Consider the following 12,472-nt stretch of genomic DNA (forward strand, 5'->3'; position numbering starts at 1 on the left):
TCTATATCATTCCATGATGTGACCTCATCTTGAGTATTGCATTCAATTCTGGTCGCTGTATCTCAAAAAAAAAAGATATAGCAGAATTCGAAAAGGTTCAGAGAAGAGCGACCAAAATGATAAAGGGGATGGAACTCCTTCCGTATGAGGAAAGGCTAAAGAGGTTAGGGCTCTTCTGCTTGGAAGAGAGACGGCTGAGGGGGGATATGATTGAGGTCTATAAAATCCTGAGCGGAGTAGAAGGGGTAAAAGGGAATAAATTTTTCGCTCTTTCAAAGAGTACAAAGACCAGGGGACACTCAATGAAATTACATGGAAATACTTTTAACACAAACAGGAGGAAATATTTTTTCACTCAATGAATAAGTAAGCTCTGGAACTTGTTGCCGGAGGATGTGGTAAAGGCGCTTAGTGTTTCTGGGTTTAAAAAAGGTTTAGACAAGTTCCTGGAGGAAAAGTCCCTAGTCTGCTATTGAGAAAGACCTGGGCAAGCCACTGGTTGCCCTAGGATTGGCAGCATTGAATGCTTCTACTATTTGGGTTTCTGCCGGGTACTTGTGACCTGGCTTGGCCTCTGTTGGAAACAGGATACTGGACTAGATGGACCATTGGTCTGACCCAGTATAGCTACTCTTATGCTCTTAAGAATAAACTTATTAGAGCTGCTTTAAGTTTTAAACAGAGAGGTATGGTAGCCGTGTTAGTCCACTTTTAAAGGTAATCAATAGAAATAAAACAAAATAAAACATGAAAAAGAAAATAAGATGATACCTTTTTTATTGGACATAACTTAGTACATTTCTTGATTAGCTTTCGAAGGTTGCCCTTCTTTGTCAGATTGGAAATAAGCAAATCTTGGTAGATGACAGTATATATAAGTGAGACATCAAAGCATTTCAGTGACAATCTAACAGGGTGGGGATGGAGGTGGATGGGTGACACAGGGGGATATGCATGGAGACAGGAGAGTGACAAACAAAGCAGTACAATTTACAATGTTATGGCTTATAATGGGCTAGAAAGCCCAGATCTCTGTTAAGTCCTGTCTGGTGGGTGTCAAAATATTGAATCATTCTGACGTCAAAGATCTTACGTTCCTGTATTGTTTTAAAGTTACCTTTCAGGATTCGTACTATGAAATCACTAGTACAGTGTTCTGTTTTTGTAAAGTGTTGCCCCACAGTCGAGGCATCCTGGCTGGCAATGGCGTTTTTCATGTGATGTCTATGTAAGTTACATCTTGTTTTTAGCATCTGGCTTGTTTCTCCAATATAGCATCCTTGGTCACATTTTTTACACTGGATGATGTATAGTTTTAAAAAAGTGAAGGCCCCCGTCACATGTTCACTTACAGACCAGTCCCTCCCCCATCTCTCCATCCCCATCACATGTGCAATGACTGGCTCCTCCCCCATCCTGAGGCAAAATGTCCCCACCATACGTGCACTGACAGACTGGTCCCTCGCGAGTGCCCCTAGCACATGGTAGGTGAAGGCTTACCTATGACTTTATTCTTCTTTCCATTTTTAATGGGTGTGCAGAGCAAACTTCGCACGTTTGGTCGTTTATTCTCTGCATTTTCATTCTAGTAATAAAAAGGAGACTTTAACGAGCATATAGTGAGGAACATTTTCTGGTTATTAGCTTTCTACACATGCTGCTTTTTATCTCTCTCCTCCACCTGTCCTGGACCTGTTCCCATGTTTAATGTCCTGTGGCTGCAGGCCTCAAGGTCTCTGCCGCTTCATGGACCACAAGAGTCTCTCATCCTGAGCTCCATTTATTTATTATATCGCATAGGGCCCGAGCATAGGCTTTAAAGTGGTTTACAAATAATTAACCAGAAACAAGAAGGTGAGGGCAGAAAGGCCCATGCTAGTGGGGAGGAGAGGGAAGGGGGCAAACCCGAGGTCCCTTCCTCTCAGCCTCCAGAACAAATGCCAAGCAAATTAAAGTCCTTCAGGGCCCACATTCAAATTGAGCCTGCAAATAGGTGGGAAAATGTGGGATACAAACGCAACAAATAAAAATACTCACCGTCCAGGGGAAGCGTTTGTCCTTGCAGACATCAGGAATATTCAGGGGCTCCATGGTGCTGGTCACATACTGGGCATACATGTAGTTCAACGCGTTCATATCATAGTCCCTGCTGGAGGCAAGAGAGAAAATAAAGGTGGCTGTTGAACCAATGCCCGCATAGCCTGACCCGGTGCTACAGTGCTGATCTCGCTGTTTTATGGGTAGGCATTCCGGATACTACCACACAGAAATTTCTCCATCAACACACCCCACACAGGGGTTTGCCTCACATCATCAAAAAACTTCAAACAGCCCAAAATACTGCAGCCAGACTCATATTTGGTAAAACAAAATATGAAAACGCCACACCCCTAAGAGAAAAACTTCATTGGCTCCCACTTAGGGAACGTATTACGTTCAAGGTTTGCACCCTGATTCATAAAATTATTTATGGAGATGCCCCGGTCTACATGTCAGACTTTATTGACTTACCACCCAGGAACACTAAAAGGTCTTCACGCACATTCCTAAATCTTTACTTCCCCAGCTGCAAAGGACTAAAATATAAATTAACACATGCATCCAGTTTTTCCTACACGGGAACGAAGCTGTGGAATGCATTAGCACTTGATGTGAAAAAAATGAGCAACCTTATCAACTTTCGGAAATCACTGAAGACCTCTCTCTTCAATAGAACATACCACAACGATCCATCGTTCGAACTTTAGTACATTACTGCTTTAACTGTCATTTCATTTATGATCTCGATATACTTAATGCTTTATCCCAATATGTTACTCATGTTCTTATGTAATTATTAATTGTATCTTTACTCAGCTATGGCGATGCCAGGGTGGAATATTGTAAGCCACATTGAGCCTGCAAATAGGTGGGAAAATGTGGGATACAAATGCAACAAAAAAATTAACTCAATTGTGTTCGAAGAATTCTCTCTCTGTGCCTAGAACACAGCGATAACTTTAGGGCATGGTGTGTGACTGGGCGTTTTCGGACACCGCCAGTGCGCATGTATTGTTTTGGTTTGTTCAGCATGGCTCGACCATTCTGAACTAGGCACCAAGCCCCATCATCTGCAGCCAGACTCCAGGATGCACCCTGAGGCTTTTGGCTCAGATGGGGATGAGGATAGCCCAAGAAATGTTTTAGACGGCTTTCTAAGGGTGTCCTATTCTGTATTCTAAAGCAGCAAGAGAAACCGTGTGGGAACTGCACTCAGACACATCATGAAGGCTGAGTCTGGCGAAGGGTTTGGGGCCTGGAAGACTCCAGAAGAAATGACACTCAAATTTCTGCCAGTCTGTGCTTTCCTCAGGAAAGGTTTTTCACAGAACAGTCTTGGGCCCCTGGTTCATCTCTCTCACATGATGTTACGTCTGTGCTTTCCTCGCCCTCTGGTGGCTGCTATGGACCATCACCCGTTCCAGATTTTAGCTCAGTCCGGTCCGGATCTTCCAGGCTGCCAGGTTTGCTTGTGTTGTTTGAGCCTGCACCGCACCCTTAGCTGCCTGGTGATTGCAGCAGCTGAGTCTTAACTGCTTTCGGGCTTATTAGCCATCTTGAAACATTTCTGCTTGCTTTGCATTGCGTCTTAGGCCCTGGTATGTGGGTGCTGGTGCACTTCTGCCTGAGAGACTTTGTCTGGACCTGATTCTGTTTTTCTGGTTTCCTGCCTTTTGAACCTTTGCCTGAACCTGGACTTTGCTTTGCTTGCCGCCTGCCTTTTGAACTTTTGCCTGGACCTGTCTTCTGCTTGCTGGCTGACTGCCTAGAGACCTTGCCTGGATTTGCCGGTACGTCTGTTCTGCCTTGCTTCTGGTGTGGGGTGGTTTTGCCTGCCGCTGCCGCTTCTCGGCAGTGGCCCAAGGGCTCACAAACCGAGTTTCCAGCTTTGAAAACGTGACACATGAGACATCTGCTGTGTGCAGAGACACGGTCAGTGCTCGAGACCTGAGAGACGCCTAAAGCCTGCAGCGAATTCTAGAGCGACAGTACAGAGCTTGTTCTCACAGCTATGTTATAAAGATGCGTCATTAGTATCATGCTGACATCGTTTTATATCTCTGTTAGTTGAATTTCACTGCTGTTAAACGTGTATATTTTTTTATCCTGTTTCATTATATTTCTATTGTTAGGTTTCAATTTGCCTAAGTTTACCTCATTTATTGTATTTATGTTTATTCTTGGTTATTTTACGATTGTTATGCTGTTAACAAAATTGCAAATTTTATGTTAAACTGTACCTGCTTATAACACCTTGGGTGAATCTCTTCATAAAGGCGGTTAATAATCCCAATAAATACGTCACACTTGTGGGATCAAGATTTATTGATCTAGCAGGAAAATTGAAGTGCAAAGTAATTTTTCCCCTCCTTAAGTTTACATGACTTTTGCCACACCTTGTACACCTTCCTAGTGTGTCATTTTAATAACCGTAACGCCTCTGTACACCATTTGTTTGTTTTTTTGTTGTTTTTTTCTTTTTTTTCCTTTATTTATCATTTTACTTAATTACATTCACATTTATCACATAAATGTAAGGAAATACAGAAATTAATATAAAAAGGAAAACATTTTCTCTCAACAATATATATTTACATAATTGTCCACAATTGGAAGATCCAAGATCAGGAAAACAATCTTAAAGAAAATAAGAAAAACTCAAAATGGTTAATCTTACACTTCACATTTTCTGAGGGAGGAAGGTTAATCGGTTATTGCAGCCGGTACAGTGGTAACTGAAGGAAGTTGCTGCAGAGCATTCTTCATCTGTTTCCACAAACTCTTTTAATTTCTTAGGTTCAAACAAATAAGTAATAAGGAAATAAAACACTTACAAGGGAATCGTGCTAGGAAGCCAAGACTTCACACCTCACAGTCTGCAATTCCCTTGATGTGTCAGGAAATATATGCATCTTTGAACCCAAAAAACTATCAACCATGTATCGGCAATACAATTTCAAAATGTTGTTCCTATCTAATCAAAGACGAAAGTCACTAATAATATAACTCTATCTATAACTTCTGAATTTTCCAAAATGTCAGTTAAACTTACATCTCTTTTCTCTGATAAAGAAAATTTTAAAGGAAATATAATTTTAGTCACCAAAAGGTGGCTGTCAGAAGGTATAAGCAAAGTATCAGAGAAATATTTCTTCAAGAATTCAGTAGCTGATATATAGGATATTATAGGTAAATTTATCATTCTCAAGTTATTTTCCCTTAATTGGTTCTCCAGAAATTCCAATTTTTACAAGAAAGATAACTATTCTTCATTACCAAATTATCTAATTTTCATAGAGAAGCCATTTCCGTAATCAAAGTCTCCATTTTTATATCTTGGACTTCCACTTTGTTAGATAAGTATTAATATAAATTCTTTAACTCACATAGTGAAAATTTGTAAACATCTGAAGAAGACAGTTATTCACATTCTGCTGCAGTTCCTATAGTACATCCTTTATGACATTATTGGCTTCACCAAGTCCAATTTCTCTACAGAAACCGCTCCAGATATCTTCGGGGGGGGAAGAGCTCACTCTCCAATCCCCCAGTTGGTTTATTATCTAGAGTCGATGCTGCGCCAGGACCTCCTCGGGTCACATGAAAATCCTAACCCACTTCGGGCGTTTCCATTATTGACCTCCATAGTGAAGCATTACTATTTCCGGGTCTTGGAGGGGTCGTGCCAACAGGGGGACTCAAAGTCACTCCCTCCACTGAGATTCGGCAATAAAGCCTTGCTGTTCCCCGAAGCCAGAACCGATATCCCCGACGTTATGACTCCGAATCTCTCCAAAATAGACTGAGAAGTGGTGGGAACCCCAGCCGTGTTTGAGGAGGACAGCACCACGGCTTTGCCTTTTCTCTTCCCCATTCTCTGGGGAGCGCGCCCTCTTCTTCAGGCACTCTGGTGTAAAACGGGAACTGAGCTAACGTACGTCCTCCCTCAACGCCATCTTGGATCCTCCAGGTTGGGACACTCTTTGTCTGGTTTCTCCTCAGAGGCCTGTCTGATATGGGTAACCCTACAGCATAGCTCTCTGAGTCATTGAAACACGGAAGCCCCTCCACTACTTGCAAGGTCATTTGTTTGATTTTATACATTGTTACTGTAACGGGACTCTCATTAATTACTCGCCCCATTGCTAAGACCCAGCTGAACAATTCCACTTGCCCTTGCTCAGGGGTATTATCACCTTTATTCCTGTCCTTCACCTCATCTGCTGCCCCTGTTCCATTTACCCACCCCAACCCCTGCCCTTTTCCCCTCCACCCAGCTCTGCCTCATTCCTCTCTTCTCGGCTCAGGCTTTGACCTGTCTGCCCAGTTATCTGGGGTCCATTCTGAATATCATCCAGCAAATGTATAACTTCCAGTGGCTGGCTAAGACGTGGATACTCACAGTAACATAGTAGATGACGGCAGATAAAGACCTGTATGGTCCATCCAGTCTGCCCAACAAGATAAACTCATTACATATGGTATATGATACTTCATAACTATACCTGATCTTGATTTGACTTGCCATTTTCAGGGCATAGATTGTAGAAGTCTGCCCAGCACTGTCCTTGTGAGCATCTTTACTGGTCATGACCTAACAGATCTTTCTATTACAGATGGACAGATTGCCTGTACAATCTGCTTAAAGGTGGACCACAATTACATCCAACTTTTTAATTGTTGTTTCAAAGTTACTAGACTTGCATATCAATAGAAATCAAACAAAATAAAACATGGAAAAGAAAATAAGATGATACCTTTTTTATTGGACATAACTTAATACATTTCTTGATTAGCTTTCGAAGGTTGCCCTTCTTCGTCAGATCTGACGAAGAAGGGCAACCTTGGAAAGCTAATCAAGAAATGTATTAAGTTATGTCCAATAAAAAAGGTATCATCTTATTTTCTTTTCCATGTTTTATTTTGTTTGATTTCTATTGATAACCTTAAGAGTGGACTAACACGGCTACCACACTCCTAGACTTGCATAAAAATACAAAACCTAATCTATTCCCTAGAGGGGCATAATCGAACAGGGCGCCCAAGTTTTCCTGAGGGCGTCCTCCGCATTATCGAAACAAGATGGGCGGCCATCTTTCGTTTCGATAATACGGTCGATGACACCCAAATCTCCACATTTAGGTCAAACTTAGAGATGGTCGTCTCCGATTTTCAGCGATAATGGAAACCGAGGATGCCCATCTCAGAAACGACCAAATCCAAGCCCTTTGGTCGTGGGAGGAGCCAGCATTCATAGTGCACTGGTCCCCCTCACATACCAGGACACCAACCAGGCACCCTAGGGGGCAGTGCAGTGGACTTCACAAATTGCTCCCAGGTACATAGCTCACTTACCTTGTGTGCTGAGCCCCCCAAAACCCACTCCCCACAACTGTACACCACTACCTTAGCCCTTAGGGATGAAGGGGGACACCTAGATGTGGGTACAGTGGGTTTCTAGTGGGTTTTGGAGGGCTCACATTTACCACCACAAGTTTAACAGGTAGGGGGTGGGGGGTATGGGGCTGAGTCTGCCTGCCTGAAATGCACTGTAGTACCCACTAAAACTGCTTCATGGACCTGCATACTGCTGTCATGGAGCTGGTATGATATTTGAGGCTGGAAAAAATATTTAAAAAAATTTTTTTAGGGTGGGAGGGGGTGACTACTGGGGGAGTAGGGGGAGGATATCTGGTCATTTAGGGCACATTTTTGTGGCTTGGTCGTAAAAAAAAAAGGACCAAGTAAAGTCAGCCAAGTGCTCATCAGGGACACCTTTCATTTTTCCATTATCGGCCGAGGATGCCCATGTGTTAAGCACACCCCAGTCCCGCCTTCGCTAAGCTTCCGACACACCCCCGGGAACTTTGGTCGTCCCCACGACGGAAAGCAGTTGAGGGCGCCCAAAATCTGCTTTCGATTATGCCGATTTGGGCGACCCTGGGAGAAGGACGCCCATCTCCCGATTTGTGTCAAAAGATGGGCGTCCTTCTCTTTCGAAAATGTGCCCACTAGTCAACCTAGTGGGTAAAACCCAAGGAGTGCAAATTGGATAAAAATATGATTTTGCAGTATCTCCTGGTGATCCAGATACAAATTTAATTCCCCCAGTAAAAGAGCATATTTTTAAAAATGCTTACATTAGAAATTATCTGATGCTGTTTCAGTAACTGTACACTATTATCTCCCGGGGCTCTGTAAATTATTATTAATTTTTAATTTCATCAATAGGCATTCAGAATCTCTTACCACAGGGAGTGATTCTTTGTAACAACTAACCCCTCACTATCAATCAGAAAAAACACTGTTTGCCTTTAAACGCTGTCTCTCATAGAACGATTATAATTTAACTAAGATTCTGCAGTTCCAAAAGTATCAGAGGTTACTTCTTTCTATCAAATCAGAGATTGATGCTACTTTAGAAAGAACTGCAAGCATGTGAAACAGCTGAACATTGTGTGGTCTGCCCTCTCTGAATCAAACTCCTCTTTCTATTTATAACAAGTAACAGGATTTAATGAATTGCAAATGTGGGATGGGAAAACATTTCTGCAAACTATGCTCTGGTGGTGTTATCTCAAGAACAGGACATGTGCCCTGGAGCAACCTGGGCAAGTTTCTGACTTCAGCCAGCAGATGTCTGTAGAGCCATGTAAGAGGCAAGTCAGAGATCCGGCATGGCCTGGGCAGAGAGGAATGAGGCGGGATTGACAGTGAGGACTGGGAATTGGGTGGGAGGAAGAGAAACAAGGCAGGACTGACCCCCCTCCCCCCCAGAGGCATGGGAGAGGAGGACAGTATAGTGGGCACTTTCTCTGCTGGGGTTTTTTCTTTCTTTTTTTTTAATAGTCACTGAAGGCAAATTACAATCAGAAACGTTTCATACCTGAGGAAATGGAGGGTTAAGGGGCTCTTTTACTAAGGTGTGTAGGCGCCTACGTGCATCAAATTTTATCTTTCTGCACCATATGCCTGGAATAAACTTCCTGAGCCGGTCCGTCAAGCTCCATCTCTGGTCGTCTTCAAATCTAAGCTAAAAGCCCACCTTTTTGATGCTGCTTTTAACTCCTAACCCTTACTCACTTGTTCAGAACCCTTATTTTATCATCCTCACTTTAATATTCCCTTATTTGTCCTGTTTGTCTGTCCTAATTAGATTGTAAGCTCTGTCGAGCAGGGACTGTCTTCCTCATGTCCAGTGTACAGCGCAGTGTACGTCTAGTAGTGCTATAGAAATGATAAGTAGTAGTAGTAGTCTTGGGGATTCTGAAATCTTGCTACTCTTAGTCCTTATCTCTTATTTGTCCTGTTTGTCTGTCCTAATTAGATTGTAATTGTCTCTTGTTCATATGTACAGCGCTGTGTACGTCTAGTAGCGCTATAGAAATGAGTAGTAGTAGTAATCTACCTCCCAGCTACCACATGCCCGGGGCTGTAGTTCTGTTTTTAATGTGCATCCAAAATGCACGTAGAATATTTTTTTCTATTTTCTACTGTGTGGCGCGAACCAGGAGGTAATTGACAGTGTACACGCACTGACAATTACTGCCCGGTTAATGCACGAGTCCTTATCACTAAGTCAATGGGTGGCAGTAAGGTCTCAGGCCCAAAATGGACAGGTGCTCTTTTTAATTTTGCCACATGTCCATCTTCGGCCACAAAAAATGATGGGCGCCCTTCTCTTTCGAAAATGAGCCCAATAGACAAACATGGTTTAAAAAGACAGTCAGCATCTTGTCTCACTAATTTGCTTCATTTCTTTGAAGACATGAATAAACATGTAGAAAAAGGTGAGCTAATAATTCCTAGCATTAGCATCCTGTTTGCTTTTTTTGGCTGCCACCGCACACTGAGCAGAAGATTTCAGCATGTTATCTACAATGACACCTAAATCTTTTTTCTTGAGTGTTGACCCCCAAGGTGGAACCTAGCATCAGGTAACTATGATTCGGATTATTCTTTCTAATGTGCATCACATTAAATGTCATCTGCCATTTGAATGCCCAGTTTTCCAGTTTCCTAACGTCTTCCTGCAATATTTCACAGTCTGCTCGTGTTTAAACAACCTTGAATAGTTATGTGTCATCTGCAGATTTAATCACCTCACTCGTTCCAATTTCCAGATTTATAAATTTGTTAAATAGCACCAGTTGCAGTTCAGATCCCTGCAGCAGTCCACTATTTACCCTCCTCCATTAAGAGAAATGACTATTTAACCCTACCCTCTGTTTTCTGTCCAAAAACCAATTCCTAATCTACACCAAAACCTTGCCTCCTATCCCATGACTCATGACTCAGGGATGGCGAATAAGACTGAAAATACCCTGTATTGCTCCATGGTGCGACCACATTTTGAGTATTGTGTTCATGTCATAAAATGCTTAGCCACCCGCCTGGGGTTACCCCGCAGCCACTTAGAGGGTCTATCCCCAGCAAAGCTCTGGTCCGCCTGCACCTGTCGATTGTGCTCTATACTAGCACCCTCCTTCCACCGACTGGGTCTCAACCGCCTCTGGGATCAAATTATCCCCAGTGATTTCTAGGTTACTAGAGCCACACTCCCAGTGGTCCCACAGTTCCCAGAAAGCACTCACAGATCCAACACACAAACCACCATGATTCTTTATCAGTTCAGACAAGCAGGGTGAACAAACAATTTTGTTTATTCTCAGAACTTGAACAGTGACGTAAAAAGTGCAGTCATCCAACAATAACAGATAACTGAAAATGGATCAATTAGAAAACTAACTAAATATTTGTATACTATCAAAAGAGTACCTGGGAAGATCAGGACATATAACTGTTCACAGAGCCTCAGCAATTCAAATGAAAAGAGCTCCTGGGTCAATAAGACCGCAGTCAACAACAACATTAAAAAAAAAGGCCTGTTACATCAATATAGGCATTTCCTTTATCTGTGTTAACTAAAGAAGGGAAAGGTCAGTTCTTTGTAACAGCTTAAAACATAACATGCACCACCTACTGGCCAAACTAGAGAAATGCACCTCAAGATTTAATAAAAGCAGTTTTACAGGCTTAAAACACAGGGTTTTTTTTTAGGTATATTAAAAGCAAGAACCCGGAAAAAGAATCGGGTGGACTGGTAGATGACTGAGGGATAAAAGGGGCGATCAGGGAAGACAAAGCCATAGCGGAGAGATTAAATGAATTCTTTGGTCTTCACAGAGGAAGATTTGGGAGAGATACCGGTGCCAGAAATGGTATTCAAAGCTGACGAGTCGGAGAAACAAAATTAAATCTCTATAAACCTGGAGGATGTAATGGGGAAGTTCTACAAACTGAAGAGTAGCAAATCTCCTGGACCGGATGGTATTCATCCCAGAGTACTGATAGAACTGAAAAATGAACTTGTGGAGCTATTGTTAGTAATATATAATTTAATTTATGTAATTTAACCTTAAAATCAAGCATGGTACCGGAAGATTAGAGGGTGACCAATGTAACGCTGATTTTTTAAAAAGGTTCCAGAGGAGATCCGGGAAATTATAGACCGGTGAGGCTGACGTTGGTGCCGGGCAAAATGGTAGAGATGGTATAAAGAACAAAATTACAGAGCATATTCAAAAGCATGGATTATTGAGACAAAGCCAACATGGATTTAGTGAAGGGAAATCTTGCTTCACCAATCTATTACATTTCTTTGAAGGGGTGAATAAACATGTGGATAAAGGTGAGCCGGTTGATATTGTTTATCTGGATTTTCAGAAGGTGTTTGACAAAGTACCTCATGAAAGACTCCAGAGGAAATTGGAGAGTCATGGGAGAGGAGGTACTGTCCTATTGTGGATTAAAAACTGGTTAAAAGAAAACAAAGAGTAGGGTTAAATGGTCAGTATTCAAACAAGACATAACCGAAATAACAAATGAAATCACACACAGCCTCCAAACAATGAATTCATGGGCGGACGCTTTTCAATTTAAGCTAAACGCTGAAAAAACACAATGTCTCATCCTGTCCTCGCAATACAACACAATCAAACCCAACACCATAAACACACCAGACTACATCCTTCCAGTCTCAGACAGCCTGAAAATCCTGGGAGTCACAATAGACCGAAATCTCACACTCGAAGACCATGCGAAAAATACAGCAAAGAAAATGTTCCATTCAATGTGGAAACTTAAAAGAATCAAACCTTTCTTCCCAAGGGACGTATTCCACAGTCTAATACAATCAATGGTACTAATTCATCTAGACTACTGCAATGCCATTTATGCCGGATGCAAAGAACAAATCATTAAGAAGCTTCAAACCGCCCAAAACACAGAGGCCAGACTCATATTTGGGAAAACGAAATATGAGAGCGCCAAACCTCTAAGAGAAAAACTACATTGGCTCCCATTAAAAGAACAAATTGCGTTCAAAGTCTGCACCCTTGTCCACAAAATCATCCACGGGGAAGCCCCGGCC

The 12,472-nt window shown here is 42.2% G+C and overlaps 1 protein-coding gene across 4 annotated transcripts in view; it reads right to left on the reverse strand.

The window, feature by feature from the left end:
* Positions 1-12,472, reverse strand: part of PDE5A (phosphodiesterase 5A) — a 313,971-nt gene that overhangs the window by 69,813 nt on the left and 231,686 nt on the right. For 3 of the 4 annotated variants that reach the window (XM_030191794.1, XM_030191793.1, XM_030191790.1), the window contains exons 8-9: positions 2,038-2,149; positions 1,501-1,585 (exon numbers count right to left, since the gene is read on the reverse strand). In XM_030191794.1, coding sequence (XP_030047654.1) covers positions 1,501-1,585; positions 2,038-2,149 — 197 coding nt within the window. The remainder of the gene's footprint in view (positions 1-1,500; positions 1,586-2,037; positions 2,150-12,472) is intronic. The other variant, XM_030191791.1, reaches the window with a different exon arrangement.

Source organism: Microcaecilia unicolor, chromosome 2 (assembly GCF_901765095.1).
Source record: "Microcaecilia unicolor chromosome 2, aMicUni1.1, whole genome shotgun sequence".
NCBI lineage: Eukaryota > Metazoa > Chordata > Amphibia > Gymnophiona > Siphonopidae > Microcaecilia > Microcaecilia unicolor.